General features: G+C 53.4%; 1 protein-coding gene across 1 annotated transcript in view; it reads left to right on the top strand.

The window, feature by feature from the left end:
• Positions 1 to 16,348, top strand: part of HMCN2 (hemicentin 2) — a 113,984-nt gene that overhangs the window by 65,521 nt on the left and 32,115 nt on the right. Inside the window, exons 43-57 of the mRNA XM_054007963.1 lie at positions 1,348 to 1,467; positions 1,866 to 2,027; positions 2,622 to 2,903; positions 3,517 to 3,684; positions 5,178 to 5,291; positions 5,598 to 5,684; positions 8,297 to 8,488; positions 9,047 to 9,220; positions 9,763 to 9,876; positions 11,598 to 11,740; positions 12,692 to 12,842; positions 13,344 to 13,562; positions 14,447 to 14,560; positions 15,430 to 15,617; positions 15,782 to 15,878. Coding sequence (XP_053863938.1) covers positions 1,348 to 1,467; positions 1,866 to 2,027; positions 2,622 to 2,903; positions 3,517 to 3,684; positions 5,178 to 5,291; positions 5,598 to 5,684; positions 8,297 to 8,488; positions 9,047 to 9,220; positions 9,763 to 9,876; positions 11,598 to 11,740; positions 12,692 to 12,842; positions 13,344 to 13,562; positions 14,447 to 14,560; positions 15,430 to 15,617; positions 15,782 to 15,878 — 2,325 coding nt within the window. The remainder of the gene's footprint in view (positions 1 to 1,347; positions 1,468 to 1,865; positions 2,028 to 2,621; positions 2,904 to 3,516; positions 3,685 to 5,177; positions 5,292 to 5,597; positions 5,685 to 8,296; positions 8,489 to 9,046; positions 9,221 to 9,762; positions 9,877 to 11,597; positions 11,741 to 12,691; positions 12,843 to 13,343; positions 13,563 to 14,446; positions 14,561 to 15,429; positions 15,618 to 15,781; positions 15,879 to 16,348) is intronic.

The following is a 16,348-nucleotide window of genomic DNA, read 5'->3' as shown; positions in this document are numbered from 1 at the left end:
AAAATAGCGGCAACTGGGTTGGATTTTTAGAGGCTGCAGGCAGCTCTTTTTATCATAAGTAGGAGCCGTGGGTGCTCAGCTCCCCTGAAATTCAGGCCCCACGCCTGTAAATTTGTCTCTCAGAACTTGTTGAGAAGGAGAAATACCTTTGTCTCTCCCCACTCCAGCTGTCCCAGCCTGGATGCTATTAGGGGAGCGTATGCATCATGGATCCACTTTATTAGATTATGTCCATCCCATGAAGGCAGTTCAGTCCGTAATACACACACGCACTGTTCCCAAAGGTGGGGAATGATCCCTATTTTCCACCTAATGGCCGGTGAAACCTTGTGTAAAACCATTCCAGTGTCCTGTCAGTCTGGGTGCCCTCGCTCCGCAAGGAGACTGCATCCCTTTGGGATCTGCCCTGGCAATGGTAAAATCCTTCTCTTACACACGGGCACATCCTCTCCCAAAATACAGCCCTCCACAGTCCTCATGTGCAGTTCCTCAAACGCATTTGCATGCATAACCTTACACTAACCTTTCTGAAGCTGGATTATCTCACTGGCACATGGTTGAGTTGCTTTTTTTTTATTTTAGATGTCTGTGGTCCGTTATTACTACCTAAAATAGATATTTCACACGCACCAAACTACGCTGAAAGAATCTTATTACAATTGCAAAGTCAAGCACTCAAAAGTTAGGAAATGCCAAAATTAAGGCTGGCTGTGCAACATTTTTCCATAGCTTTGTAGACAGCTAAGCCATTTTGGCTAAAATTACCAGTAGTAATAATGATTAATAATAATCAGCTGGGGGCAAACACCTGGCATGGAAAATTCCAGCCCAAATGGTTGAAGTTTGGCAAAGTTTTAAGCAACTGAAAACAGCGTCTTATAATGGGAAGTGTCAGGCTACCTTAGTGCTAGGCAATGCTGCCTGCCCTGTCTATAATAGTGTGGCTGGCCAGTCTGAATGTTCTTTAACCCCATGGCTGGCACAGTACGCACTCTATACTGTCGTGCCGTAGGAGAGTTGTATGATTGAGAATACTGCTGGTTTTTAATAGCTGGAAAGTTGAAATTATTCTTTCCACATGGATCAAAATTGCAAGTCTGTGTGACTGACAGTGGCACTTGCGATTAAAGGTTTGTGATGCTGGGCAGGTTGGTTCCCCGTCGGGGCAATAGGCAGGGGTCACGTGTTTCTCGTTGTTTTCCTTTGGCCAAACCCACCTCCTGTAAGCCAGAGAGTAGCAAACAGAGCTAAGTCCTCTGGGATGCTAGCTAGCATCACATACCACTGCTTCTGTCGCATGTCTGATGTCCCCTGCACTCAGTTATACCCTTCTTTTGTCTTGTGCAGTTCCCCCCTCGTTCTCCTCGGAAGAGCCTGCTGCCCTGTCTGTGATGGAGGGACAGTCCGTCAGCCTGTCCTGCGAGTGCAGTGGGATCCCTTTCCCCACCCTCACCTGGGAGAAAGACGGTAGGGCTGTGCTAATATCTTTGCTCCTCCCCAAGCAGATGTCACCTAGCAGGGCTACCAGCTCCGCAGTGTTAGTCCAGCCAGCTAGACAGCATGGTTCTGAGCCACTGGGCTAGAAGGCCCCAGGCTGGATTTCAAAGCCGAGGATCCACATTGATTTAAACCTACTTAGACTTGTGTTGGCTTGCTCCTGCGGCTCCTTCGTGTCTAGGAGGAGAAGTTGCCCCTTTTGGAAAGGCTGCATCTGGCTCAGAAGCAATCACGGGTTTGTCTCCATGGGGAGGAGAAGGCTCTTCAGTGTAACCATCATTGGACCCTCTGTAGGACAGTGTGCCTGGGAGCTAGTGCTGCCCGGAGTCTCAGGGGTGACGTGTTTTCTTCCCCCCCCCATCATTCAGGTACACCCCTTGCCATGGAGCTCGGGCGCCCCGAACGTATCTCCGCAGGAGGGAGGTTGCTGTACATTGGGAAGGTGCAGATGGCAGATGAGGGATCTTACACCTGTGAGTGCAGCAACGTGGCTGGCAGCAGCAGAAGGGAGCTCTGGCTGGAGGTGGACGGTGAGTTGGAGAGGTGCTGCGGGAGGAGTGAGGTTTTATACTACAGGGAATCGAATCTCTGAGTGGAGAATAACAATAAGAGCTCCTGTGTAAGTGAGTCGTTGTTAGTGGTTTTGGGGAGCGTGAGTGGCTGAATGGAGCATAGAGCTTCTCTCATTTCTACTGCCAAGATGTGGCCCTCAGAGACTCCATGTCCCAGCCATGCCGTGCTCCATCTTGATTCAAGTGGCCAGGTCAGACTTGGTATGCTGGACCTATGGTCTCTGCAATCTACACCTCCCTGCTATGATCTGCAAAACTAGGCGCTGCCCTTGGGTTCCTGGCAAGCAGCCAGTGTGGGCTCAGCTGGGCAATCTTTGGGAGCCACTGGTCCGAAGTAACTCTGTGGTTTTGAGTATTTAAAGACAGCTGGTGGTCAGTGAACCCTACCCCAGAGTCTGGATTGCCTTAGTACTCGGCATGGCTTATAACTATCCTTTGCTGGTCCAGACCAATCGCTTGCTGCAGTTAATGTCCTCTTGCAGAAGACCCAGAAGGAGTTGAATCCCAACAGGTCGGTGCAGTGTCTCTGCCTTGTGCTCTTCTCACCTGCAGTTCTGCCAGTGATCAAAGGCAGCGGCGAAGCCCCAAAGAAGATTTCCGTGGCCAAGGCTGGTGAGATTACACTAGAATGTGAAGCCGGGGGATCACCGCAGCCAACAGTCACATGGATGAAAGATGGGCAGCCTGTGGTGAATGGGGAAGCGCTTCTTCTTCGGGACCAGGGGTGGAAGCTGCATATTCAGAGGGCGCAGGTCACCCATGCAGGCCGCTACACGTGCCTAGCAGCGAATGCAGTTGGACAGGTGGAGAGGACATTTGATCTTGCTGTGCATGGTAAGGATGCGGGCAGCAGCTCTGCTGTTGTTTCTGGGACCTTGGGAGGGAGGTGTCTGAGAGCGGGGGTCAGGAGAAAGGTGATGCACTGGGAAGTTCCACCATGCACGTGATAGAGCATTAGGTGTGAGGATGAGATAATATTAGCCAAGGTGAAAAGTTCTGTGTAAGCTCTAGGCATTGTTACTGCAATGGCCACCCCAGCAGCTAATGGCAGGGGGGTTAAATGATGGGGTGAGCGACAAGAAGCCAAAGTCATCTGCTTTCCCTGGACTGTGTGGACCAAGCTTTCAACCAGTCGAGTTGCTCCGGGGAGTTGGGTCACCTGCCTGCCTGTGTGTGCACTTGTCACCCCTGTAAACTCACATTTGGATGTGCAGATAGATTGACAGCTACATTCACAGTGAGCTGCTCTGTGGCACAGATCTGGGTCCTGAAGGCACCATGGAGGCAGGCATATTTTCTGGGTTACCTCCTTGTGCCCCTGTTTTGAACATGGGTACATAGTTTGAAGGCAGGGATAAGCTGGATTTCCTAGGGCCCCCATTTGCTTATTTTCCTGCTTCCGTGGAGACTGCTTTGTAAATGAAAGATCATCCCTTTGTCTCTCTAGTTCCCCCGGAGCTCATTAGGGGAGCAGGGTCAGTGACCAATGTCACTGTCTCTTTGCATGGCGCCCTAACTCTGATCTGTGAGGCCTCGGGCACCCCGCCCCCAGCGGTCAGCTGGTCCTGGGAGAACTCGCCCATCATCCCCAGCGAGCACACACGCCTGTTGTCAGGTGAGTGATCATTGCTGGGAGGTTTATTCTGGCTGGCTGGCAACCTTGGAACTCAGGGTTTGGCTATGGGGAAATTGACCAGAAGAGCTATGGTGCAATGGCTGCTCTGGGATAGCTCATGGAATAACATAGGGAGCTACCCCGGAATAGCCATTGGGATAGCTCATGGAATAACATAGGGAGCTACCCCGGAATAGCCATTGGTGAATAGCTTATTCCACCATAGTGATTTTGGTCAATTTCCCTACATAGACAAGCCCTTAGACAATCACACTCCAGAGTTGGGAGCCTGTAGGTTGCTGCCAGGCTGGGGGTTCTTGGCTCACTCAGCTAGTGTCTCTGGGAGTCACTTGGGGTTGGGCAGGATCCCACTGAAAATGTCTTTAAGAAATAAAAGCAAATATGTGGTTTGTGAATGGAAGTGACAGGGGCCTCTGTGGATGCTCTTAATGCTTCCAAGCATCCTCTGACATCTCTGCCAGAGAGTTAGCAGCTTTTCCCTGGAAAGCACCGGAGATACCAGGGGTGGAGGGAGAAGGTGGGGAGGGAGGGAGGTCTAATTACCACTCAGCGTTCGAACTGGTGCACCGGGTTTTAGCTGCCGGGCTCATTCAGCAGTGACAGGATTTTCTGTTAATTTCACCCCTGGGAGCGAGATTGTCTGACTTGTCCAATGACCAGTTGTCCTCATGAAGGCTACGTCCCCACGAGGAGCGAAGGGTGCGTGCTTTCTGAGAAGACAGCTACCCTAGTGGAGATCTGGCAAGTGCTCGCTTTGGCTCAGTGTGGCCGGTCGGAATAACCCCTAGTCCCCTCCCCCCCCCACACTCAGCATTACCTCAGGCAGCTCCACTAACTCCTGGCTTGTCTCCGCTAGGGCTTCCTGCTGGGGTCGCTCTCTCGTTGTAAACGCTGCATGTTCCCTGGCAAAGACAAACCCTAAGGAGCAGCGTGTCGGCGCACTGCCCTGGGAGCAGCGTGAGGAGGGAATTGTGACTTGGAGAGAGACGGTCTCTTCCCTACTCCCTTCTTGCTCCCAGAGGGTGGTAATCTGTTACTGGCCGTCACTGGCCTGCCCTGCCATCCCAACCCAGTAGTCAGTGCCTAATGGCTGTGGAGACTGAAGTTATACGGAGAGAGACCCTGGGTTGTATTTGTAGGGGAGACCTGCCCTCTGTGTGGTCTGAGGAGCTACTTGTGAGGAAAGCGCACACGAGAGGATGCCATGATTGGAGGGAGTCCCTGCTGGGGTTAGTGGACACTCCTAGTTGGCTGTACTCTGAGAGTGGTGGAGAGAACACTATATAGACCCCCATGTGTCCTTGTAGACCTGAGGAGCGTGCCCTGATGAGTGAATGAGAGAGCTGTGACAGGCCAGCTCAGGTGATGTCAGAGACGTGCTAAGACAGGGCAGAAGCCCTGGACCAGGGTGTCGTCACTGGGAATGCCGTTTCTTTGTTCTTTGCCACCGTGGCTTTTCCCTTTATTTCCAGGTGGATGGATTCTGAGGCTAACGCGCATGCGAGCCCAAGACGGAGGCCTCTATTCCTGCGTAGCTAGCAATGTAGCTGGGGAAGCTAGGAAGGATTTCAGTGTGGAGGTCCTAGGTAAGGATGAAGCACCGGGTCAGAAGCACTGTAGATACCGGAGTTATTGCTTGGGGACCTGTCACCATTTCCTCTGTCCCCTTTGTTATGCTCTGCCTGCTGCAAGGTTTCTAATGGGGATTCTCTGACGTAGAGGAGGTAAGTGCTACACTCACACAAGCCCTTGGGATATGGCCCTTCATGTACGACAATCCCCCAATCCTTTGCTCTAGGTGGCTAGAAAGTGGTTTCTTGTCTCTTTTGGTGCGGTCGGACTCCTGGCGAGAGAATCATCCTGTCTTCCCCTCTCTCTCTTTGGCTTTCTAGTTCCTCCCAGCATCGAGAACGCGGGTGAGGAAGACAGAGTTCAAGTGCCTGAGGGTCGGTCGGTCAGCTGGTCCTGCATAGCCGCAGGTGAGTGTCGCAGGTCCCGGCTGGGAAAAGCAAGAGGCGGTTTTAACTGTAGTGCTGTGGGTCGGTAATCGAGATGTAAAGACGGGATAACAGGGTTTGTGTGGCCTAGTGGAGAGGACTGGGACACAGGAGACCTGGCTTCTATTCCTACCTCTGCCACTGACTTGCTGCGTGACCTTGGGCAAGTTGCTTCCCCTCCCTGTGACCCTGCCACCTTTTGTCTGATTACACTGTAAGCTCTTTGGGGGTGGGGGACTGTCTCTTATGATGTGTTTGCACTGCACCTACTGCAATGACACCTCAATCTGGATCGGGGGCCATGGGCTCTACCATAATACAGAGGATTAAAAAAAAATACCCACCTGGCCTCTGCGTGAGGTGGGTCTGTCCCATTTACATTAATTACTCCTAACGGAAAAGTGTGTGGCTTTCAACTGACATCACTAAAGGGACTTCGTAGGACGGTTCAGCCAGGGCTCGTCCCTCTCCGGGGCGGCGGGGAACCAGATCGCCTCGCTGCTTCTGTCAGGTGTGTCGGGGAACTAGCCTGGCTGCGGGGCAAACAGTCACTAGCTCAGGCCCTCAAGCAGGGCTGAGCAAACAGTTCAATATTAGCAGGCCCAGGCCCTGGGTCAGGCGGGGCAGCACACAGTCAGTGGCTCAGGCCCTCAGGCAGGGGCTGAGCAAACAGTTGAACAGCAAACCCCAGGCTCCTGGCTCTGAGCGGCTGGGGAGAGGGGGAGACGGCCACCCGCAAGGTGGGTGGCAGGGGGGACGCAGGCCCACCCACTCCACTGCATCCCAGCCTGGGGCCCTAGCAGCGGCAGAAGACCCGCTGCTGAGTCAGTGGGGATCCTGGTCGCAACCCACTGACATTGGCTCTGGGTGTGTCACAGCCAGACTAGGGTCGGCTGCCCCCGGGCTACTTCCTACCTCCCCCTCTAGAGGTACCTGGGTCCAGACAGCGTCCTCCAAGGGGTCACACACCATGGGCTCCTCGGGGTAACTGGCGCACGGTTGGCTTGGCAGCTCCTCAGGGTAACTGGCAAGCAGCAGGCTTGGCAGCGTCTCAGGGCTTGGGCTAGCATCAGGCACTGGCTGGTCTGGCCAGTTCTCCGGTCGGCCGCCGATTGCAGTGGTCTCCCAACAGGGAGTTACACCACATGCGTCTGGCCTCTCCGGTGCTGTGTTCCAAGTGAGCTCTGGAGTCGGGCTTTTATACTTCCTGTCCTGCACCTTGACCTCTGAGGGACGGGCGCAGGATTCGCTGGCTCCGCCCACCTTGGTGTCCAGAGAGGTTCGTCCCTCTCCGGGGCCGCGGGGAACCAGACCGCCTTGCTACAGACCTGAAATGAGAGTTGCCTGCGTTTTCAGGGCAGCCTCCTCCACACATCCCTCCCTTCCCCCATCTCTAGAAAGCCCAAGCGAGTTCTTCATGGCCCAATGCAGAGTGACTAGCCGAGAGCTCTGCCTGTGAGGCACCCCTGGGCTTCGATTCGGATATGTGCTGGCGTGACATCGGAGATCAGCTGAGGAGCTGCTGGTCCCTAGCCTGGACTCCTGGCGATCTGGAGCGGGATTTGGATTGTGGGGTGGGGAGAACATTTGCTGCCGACCTTGTTCTAGCTGATGCTGCAGGACAGCCTGTCTTTGCTAGCCGTCAGAGCAGAGCAGGGGGGCTAGATTTCCCTTCGGATTTCTTTCCTGGAGGATAGGTGATAAATTGCTGCTTTATCCCTGCCCCCTCTGTGCCCATTTGGGACAGTTTTTATTTCTCTGGACGAGGCGCAGATACCACGGTGGTGGCTCACCCAAATGGAATAAATTATCATTTTGCTGCCCTGCATCTAAGCAAGGGGTAGGCTCTTTTTAAGCGACTTAGCCATCCATGCGCATTTGAGTCCTTTTTCCCATTAGGGAAAATAACTTGCCTTTATCCTGGGCTCCCATGTCCTGCAAAGCTGGCTGCATTGGAAATGCCTGGATAGAGCCACCATCCTGCTGCCACACTTTTTTCTTCTTTCCTCTGGTAACAAACGGGAAGATGCATGTTCATTAACTCTTCAGGGAGCTGATCCCTCTATTCCAGGGCAAGAGACAGAATATGGCACTTGGGTACCATTTATCAGGATGAAACTTTGATACCGGGGTAGGGTAGAGATGGGAGATCCTGCCTCATCATAGTGAAACCTCTTGGCCATATGTAGGTCTGGAAGAGACCTCCTGGATCAGTCCAGTCCCTCCTATCTGCGTCATACAATCCCATTCGTACACTTATCAAGCCCCATTTTAAAACTAGCTCAGTTGTTTGTCCCCACTACTCCTACTGGGAGGCTGTCCCAGAATTTCACTGCTCCGATGGTTGGAAACCTCCCAGCCTGAATTTACACGGGGCCAGTTTATCCCCATTGTTCTTGTGGCTTATCCAGCCCTCTCTGCCAGCTGCTGAGGCTCTCTTCTTAAACCCTAGCGTGGATGGAGAGAGAACAGTTCAGAACTGTGCTCCAGGTCTGGTCTGGCTCACTCCAGCACAGCTGAGCGTACGTGAGACCAACTTCAGCAAAGGCCGAGTCGTGCTTTTTTTTTTACCTCTTTTCCCTTTCACCATGCAGGCAATCCCAAGCCGGAGATCACTTGGTTAAAAGATGGCAGCCCTTTGCTTAGCAGAGATGCCTATTACATATCCCCAGACGGATCTGTCTTGCAGATAAACCAAACCAGCCTTTCCAGCGCTGGCCGCTACTCCTGCGTGGCCTCCAATGCCGTGGCTGATCAAACCAAACACTATCTGCTAAGTGTTCTAGGTAAGTACAGAGCCATGGGCGTTCTCAGATTTGACCGGGGGAATGGAATTCAAAACCACTAAGATGTTCCTTCGTATGACTTCAGGGTCTAATCCAGGGCGGTCCTGAGCGCTCTCAGCTCCTACTGAGTTCACTGTGCAGTGAGGGCACCTACCTTTTAGCAAGAAGTTCCCAGCACCCTGCAGGGCCAGGGCCTTTGAGCAATTTGTTGTGCCAGGGGAATGGTCATATCCACGTTTCCGATGAAGCCATGTTAGCAATGAGTGTGTTTAACCGTGGCCATTGGTACGGTTTCCCTGGCCATTGTGGTCTAGGCCTTATTTCCCTTCCACTGGTACTGGGCGAAGTAGAACCGGCCCCAGAGTTTCTTTAGATATCAGTGCTTGAGGTTCTGTTTGCACCGGGTGATTTAGTCCTTGCTCGGCCCGCTGTCAGCCGGAGGAGCTGAGCGCTGCACACTCTGTGGTGGGCCGAGAGAAGTGGTGGAAAGCATCAGCTGTGATGGACATTGGATACATTCTCTCTCTCCATTCCAAAACGATCTCTGTTTTCCCATAGTTAGTCCCACGTTTCCTGGGGCAAGCCACAAGGGTGCCACAGACGATGTTACCGTAGTGATCGATAACCCAGTATCCCTGCCCTGTGAGGCCCTGGCCTACCCTTCCCCCACCATCACCTGGCTGAAGGACGAGGTTCCTTTCCAAGCTTCCACAAACGTCCGGTTGCTCCCTGGTAACGTATCAATTTCAGTGAATGTGGTTGCTCAGAATCATCGTTGACTTCATATAACTGCTTCCTGATTGGTCACACGGACTAGGGACTGGATATGGAGCCTTTCGCATCTGTGTCTGGTCCAGGGCGATCGTGTGACCAGGGTTCTCTGGCCTGGATGGGGGATGAGGTCTTGGACCGTGTTCTTACTGGATGGGTGCTGACATTCCCAAACCCATCATCTCAGCTGATGCCTGCTGGAGCTGTGCCAGCGAGACACCAGTGATTTCATAGGCCTGGAAGCCGTGCTGCAGACGTGACCTTTGCAGCTCAGACTAGAGGCATGTCAGTGGGGCCCTTTGAGGAAAGTGCTTTGCTGCTGCTCATGCCGTGTGTGGACAGGCAGCCACAATTCCTGGGGCATATCTGCTCTTTTCATACCCTGCGCTGTATTGTGTTATAACCAGGGATTGCTAGTCGGGATGATTCACCTGCTTATTTCTTAACGGTGTGACTAAGGGCTGCCGTAGGCGCCATCATGGAGAGTCCTTTTCCCTGACCAGGTGGCCGGGGGCTTCAGATTCTGAATGCCCAGGAAGCGGATGCTGGCAGGTACACCTGCATCGTCACCAATGAGCTCGGGGAGGCTGTGAAGAGCTATGAAGTGAGGGTCCTTGGTATGTACGAAGCCCCTCTCTAAATCGCTTTGCCAAGGCCCCATGTTTCCATTATTACTGCCGACTGCTGCTCAGACCTGTCCCACGGCTGCTTCTTTTCCTTCTGTTACATGCATGTCCCATGTGCCGGACGGATCCGCAGCTTTTATGATCGGAACATTTTGGCCCAAGAAGGGATCGTGCCCTAGATGCCCTTTGCTCAAGCTCTCTGTGTGTCCTTCTCCTGCTGCTCTTGGGGGTATGTCCTGCCTGAGCTGGATCAACGTTACCTATGCACTGAGAGAGGGCTATGTATGTCCCGTAGCAATGCCCACCCTTCCCTCCTGGTCACTCCCTTTGTCTCCTGCTCCCACTCAAGGTATCGCCCACCCCATGTGCTGCAGCAGGCTCTATCTGCTTTCCAATCCCTTCTGAAGAGCCCTCCCTCCTGGCAGCGGAGCGGTGGGTTTGTCTTGCACTGACTTGTATTTGCTTTGCCTTGTGCTCCTTGAGTCAGGGTTCTCCTTGGCATGCTTCACTGGCTGGCTGTCGCTGTGCACGCCTACAGCACAGGAATGTGCCGGTCAGGCTGTCTAGAGTAGCTCACAAACGTGAGTACCAACCTCAGGGCAGACTTTTGCAAGCCAGGACACAAAGCGCAGCCTGGTTGTATGTTCTATAATTAGATTTCACCAACCAAGCATCAAATGTAAACTCCCCAGGCACTAAAACAGCCTAACCATGGAGTCACAGACAGTCCCCTTGGGTACTTTGATCTATCTTGTCACCCAGGCAAGCTTCCCTTTGTGATAGATGGTCCCTTAGACTAAAAATCACAATATTCAGGTTACTCCCAGTCCCAAGGACCCGTTGCTTACCCCTGGTTGAGTGCACCCTAGAACTCTCGCCAAAGACAATGCTTGTAGTCAATCCTATATAAACTAACTAAAGGTTTATTCACTAGGAAAAAGACATGAGCTATTTACAAGGTTAAAGCAGGTAAATATACACCCACAAATGAGTTAGTCTTGGAAGCTGCTGTAATGTGCAAGCTCTATATGTCCTTTAGGGGTAACCCAAGCAAGAGATCCCCGTCTGTTTGGCTTATGCTTAGAAGTCTTGCCCTCTCCCTGAAATCCAAGCAGCATAGGGATAACAATTTCTTCTTGACAGGGATTTTTATTCCCTTTCCCCCAGAGCTCGAGCTGATGGGATCAGTGTTTTGTCTCCTCTTCATGGGTGAGGGGGGAACAATCAACAGTCTTTTATCCCCTGCTGTTTCACAATAGGTAGTCTGGTGTCTATGGACCTTCTTTTGTTGGAGAGGAGATGACAGCTCTTCTGTCACTAGTGTTTCACGCTGGGGAATGTTTCTCTCCTGACTGGTTGGGGGGTTACAGTTTTAGAGCAAACACTTCTATAGTCACAGAGCAAATACGTCAATATCACCTTCGAACATGGGGTACAGATGTTCTAAGTCAGATTAATACACGCAGCATCCTACAAGCATTTCATAAAGTCTGAACACATTCTCATAACTCTAATATCTATTTAAACAATACTAGCACACGGGTGAGCCAGACTGGTTTCCAGCTATGCATTTGTCAGTGCTTAGTGAGGCCTAGGTGTGAGCTGTCAGCTGGCATCCCAGCGTCGCGGTGCCCGTGTGGCTAGACCAAAGGGCAGGTGCCGTGAGAGATGGTTCTCTTGTCCTGATTGTATTCATGTGTCGTGGCTCCTAGTTCCTCCTCGGATTGCCAAAGATCATGCTTTGGGGGAATTTGCCGTGAAGGAGGTGAAAACCAAGGTCAACAGCACTCTGACGCTGGAGTGCGAGTCCTGGGCTGTGCCCGAGCCGACCATACAGTGGTACAAGGATGGGCAGGTGAGGTTGCTAAAGAAAAGGCAGGAAACCGCCAGTGTCGCTAGTGTAAACTCATAACCATTTCTAAAGAGACTGGAGCCTTCCAAAGGCAGAGCCAAAACGGGGGGAACAATGGACTTCAGTGGGCCAGGATCAATGGCACTGCAGTGGGGAAGGCTGGAGAGTTCCCCATAGTCTGTCATGACGGGCCTCTTTCATCCTGGGCAGCTGTTCTCATTTGATCAGGCTTCTGGAGTCCAAAGGAGACGGCAGACAATGACCACCTGGCCAACCCCTGTTAGAGCAGGGAGCTGCACAGCGGTTGGGCACGGTCAGTTGCCTAATGATGCCTAGAAATACAACCAAAAAAGCTCCCTTATTGGTCCCTGACAGGGCTGCCCAGAGGATTCAGGGGGCCTGGGTCCCCCGCCACCGAATTGCCACTGAAAACCCGGGACCCACGAGAGTTTTCCGGGGGCCCCGGAGCGAGTGAAGGGCCCCGCTCCAGGGGCCCCAAAAAACTCTCGTGGGGGCCCCTGCGGGGCCTGGGGCAAATTGCCCTACTTGCCCCCGCCCCCGGGTAGCCCTGGTCCCGGAGAGGCTGTGCTCTCTCTCCAGGGCTGCCTCCAGCCATTTCTGCCATGAGGGCAGGCAGGGAAAGGTAATTCTTTACTCCGTGATCTGTTTTCATTCAGATTCATGATCTTTACACTGATTCTCATGAAATAATGTGCTTATTTAAGGCAATGAAACCCTCTGAAGATTAATAGCCAGGTATCTATTGGTGCATAAAGAGCTGTTTCCAGATGGCTGGGAGGGGAAGGCATCATTTGTAAGGCTTGGGGTCTGGATTCTGTATTTTCCTGTGGCTGTTTTCAAGGCTTCGATCCTGGCATGTAATCGCCATGAGAAAGGTTTAACTCCTCCTCCTCCTCCTCCCCCACATTCTTGTTCTGGGTGTCTCCTCGCCAGGTCTTGGAGAGTGACAGCCATCTCCAGGTTCTCAGCGAGGGGCAGCTTCTCCAGATCAGACCCGCCCGTGTCTCGGATTCGGGGCGCTACACCTGCATCGCCACCAACCCGGTGGGCGAAGACGATAAGGACTTCAGCGTGCAGATTCAAGGCGAGTCTCTCTCCCGGAGTCACTGGGCGCAGAGCTGCAAATGAGAGTCTGGGAGCGGAAGGCGGAAGGGGGCTGAGCCCCTGGAATGCAGGATGTGGAGCAGTAGAGGAGGGGGGCAGGGAATGGTCACTGTGGAAGTGTTATTTCACCCACAATGCAGTGAGATCCCATGTTCAAGTGGAGCCCAAAGGGCCCAAGTAGCATTCGTTTGGGGCCAGATTCTGACCTCAGCTGGGAGAGGCACAAAGGGAGCGGAAATGGGGTGAGAATCCCAGGGGATCTAGAATGGCAACAGGCAGCCCCTACCCCTTCCCAGTATGCAGCCACCTGTGTGTCCAGAGAGTGCTTTTCGGGGGACTGGGCGAGGAATACTTCCCACGGCTAAGCTGTCAGTTTGGCTAATCGCTCCACCCTGGATCTGCTTGCCCCTGCTGGCTGCCCATGGGTCTGTTGGGTCTTTTCCCCAGCGTGCGTTGATTGCTGCTGCTTGCTGTCTTTCAGTGCCCCCCCTGTTCCAGAGGCAGGGAAATCCCAGCACAGCCTTCCAGATCCGCTACCAGGAGGAAGACCAGGACGGAAAGGTGACGGAGCACCGGGGGGTGACAGTCAACAGCCCGGCTTCCCTGTACTGTGACACGAATGCCATCCCGCCCCCGAAGCTCACCTGGTACAAGGATGGAGAGCCCCTCTCCGCTGCAGAGGGGGTTTTAGTATTGCTAGGTAACAAACTTGGCTTATCGATGCAAACTTCAGTGTGGTCAGATAACTCCGAAAGTTTCATTTAGCTACTTGACAGCTGCTGTGCATTCCATGTAGAGAGTACCTGCCAGGTTCCTGGGCAGTCCAGGTCTGGCCAGCTACAGTATGCCAGATGTGCCCAGGTGATGCACATCTGCTGTGCTAACGGACATGCCAGGTTTGGGAGCGCACCACCCTGGCTGCCAGATGTTTCAGGTGTGCTCAGCTAAAGTACACCAGTGTCTGCGTTGCCGGATCTTATAGCGTGCCCAGGTGATGTACGTCTGCTGTACTACGGGGCGTGCCAGATGCATTGGGGGGATGCCTCTCCTGTACTGCTGGATGTGCCAAATGGCGCCCACCTGCTGTGCTGCCAGATGTTCGGGAAGCCTCCTACGGCTCTGCTAATGTCCCTGAAATGTACGACAGCAGCAACAGGAACGGTGCAGGGACAAGCAATGGAAATGTGACTGTCTCCCCAGTGGGGATCTCTCTGGCCGTCTGCCTGCCCTGCTTCCTAGCTCGCTGTGTTGCCCTTTTTAAGTGGCTGCCTCCTTCTCCCTCGTTACGGCACCCTTCTGAGTGCTCCAGAGGGGCCGGATACATGAGGGTGCCCCTAGCAGGTTCTAATGCCCTTGGGCCCAGACCCATTAGCTTTGCCAGGGAGGATGTCGGGGGAGGGCACGGCACATTCCGCTGCCAGAATGAGTCATGGCGTAGGCAGCATTGAGAGCATGTCTATCGATGGAGGTTCGCTGACCCCATCCCGTGCACAAAGCAGATCACAGCTCTAGTTCTCTCGCTAGGAAAACGGTGGTTTCCTAGGAGCCATTCCTGTCCCCCCCTAACTCTCTGTTGCCTGGCAGGGGGACGTATCCTGCAGATCCCTGCGGTCAGAGCCGAGGATGCTGGGAGGTACACGTGCCAGGCAGCCAATGAGGCAGGAGAGGACTGGCTGCACTACGAGCTGCTGGTGCTGTGTGAGTATCCAGGGGAAGACATCATGGAGCCAAGGGGATGTAAAAGTGACAGGTCGTCGCCTCTGGGTCCTGGCAGAAAGCCGGGGCCACACAGGACCCTGAATGATCTTGAGGAGCTGCCTCCCTCCCCCAGGTCTTCATGGTCCTCCCTGCAGCTGGGCTGAGCAGTCGAGGTGACTCCCTTCAGGAGCTGGCAAGCCCTTGCAGGTGGCGCCCATAACGTTGTATTCTTTGGTGTGTGGATGGCGAAATCTGGCCCCGTCCCCGAGCAATTGATACTCAGGTTCTCTCTGAAGAGCATCAGTCTCGGTCATCGTCTGCAGAAGGGAGGTGACCTGACTTGAGTGCCATGGGCTGGCTCAGAGATCGCTCCCTGGGACGCCTGCGAAGGCGGGGGAGAGGCTGGGGGGGGGGAGCACATAATAAATAATAATTTATATTGCTAGGGGCTGGACTGACCTAGAACCGAGAAGTTCCCTGCAGTTGAGCTCTTGTCACACTTGCATATCCGAGACAGTGGTGCCTCCTAGCTAGAGCAGGGTATTGAGAGCCACGACTCCTGGGTTCATTTCCCAGCTTTGAAGCTACCTCTCAGTGGCACCGTGCTCTCCCTGACAACAGAGAGGGGAGGCGACTGAACTGCAGAAGCTTAGGATAACAGCAAGGAGCAAAGTGAGATAATATCAAGGGAAGTGGGATGTGAGTGGGAGGGTGGGAGAATGAAGGGGCATTGAAGGATGGAGACTGTTAAGACCCTGCCCTGGTGCTCCCTCCCCTTGAGAGGAAGGCCTGGGTCAGACTTCTCCTCCCTAGCTAGGAGGGCTGAGAGATGAGCAGCCCATCACTGACCGGTTCTCTTCTGTCCCCAGCTGCCCCCGTTATCCAGGGGAACACGGAGGAGTTGGTAGAAGAGGTGACAGTGATTGCAAACAGCACGGCCCACATGAAGTGCGAAGTCACTGGGGACCCAGCGCCTGCAATTACCTGGCTCCGCAATGACATGCCCTTCACCACCAGCCCCCGGCACCAGCTCCTGGAGGACGGCAGGCTCCTGCAGGTGGGTGTCGTGTCCAGCAGGCTTTGCAGTGGGTGAAAAGTGGCAGAAAATACCCACCGTTGGAGGTGTTAATGTAGCTTCTTTGGCTTTTGCTCTGAATCCGCTGGTGAGTGCCTGTGAGGACTCCTAGCCGTCTCAGCAGGGATCTTGCTTTCCCTTTGCAGGTGGCTTCAGTACAGGTGACAGACACTGGCAGCTACGTGTGTGTGGCAGAGAATCGGGAGGGCTCTACAGAGAAGCGCTTTGCTCTCACAGTTCTGGGTGAGTAATTCAAGTGGACCCTTCTCCAGATTGGTCCATTATCCGATTCCTTCTTGGTCAGCCCCTTGAGTCCTCTAATAATTTATCTACCCAGGCACCCAGTAGCTCATTGCTCTCTTGATGAGTTTATCCCGAACCTTCTCTTTCTCCATCCATCCCATTTTTCTCCCTTATCTCCTTAGCAGGTGCTTAAAGCACCACACAGGGAGGCAGACCTGAGGATGCCACATGTCAGGCACAAGCAGTATTATGGGTTTTGAAAGGACTGAGCCTAGATCCCATCGCCTATGAAAATCTAAGCTAGGAGGACAGCTGTAGCTACAACCAGCAGATATAGTTATCGAGGTACATTGCAGCACGTTTTCACAAACGGAGGCTCAACGTCTGTTTGCAAAAAATGTGGGTGCCAAATCGCCCACTTACAATTGCACACACAAACCAGGTAAATGCGTGTGCAAATGTCTGGGCAG

This window comes from Malaclemys terrapin, chromosome 17 (genome assembly GCF_027887155.1).
Source record: "Malaclemys terrapin pileata isolate rMalTer1 chromosome 17, rMalTer1.hap1, whole genome shotgun sequence".
Lineage (NCBI taxonomy): Eukaryota > Metazoa > Chordata > Testudines > Emydidae > Malaclemys > Malaclemys terrapin.
The sequence above is the reverse complement of the archived record's forward strand: the minus strand, read 5'-3'. Positions and strand labels throughout refer to the sequence as shown.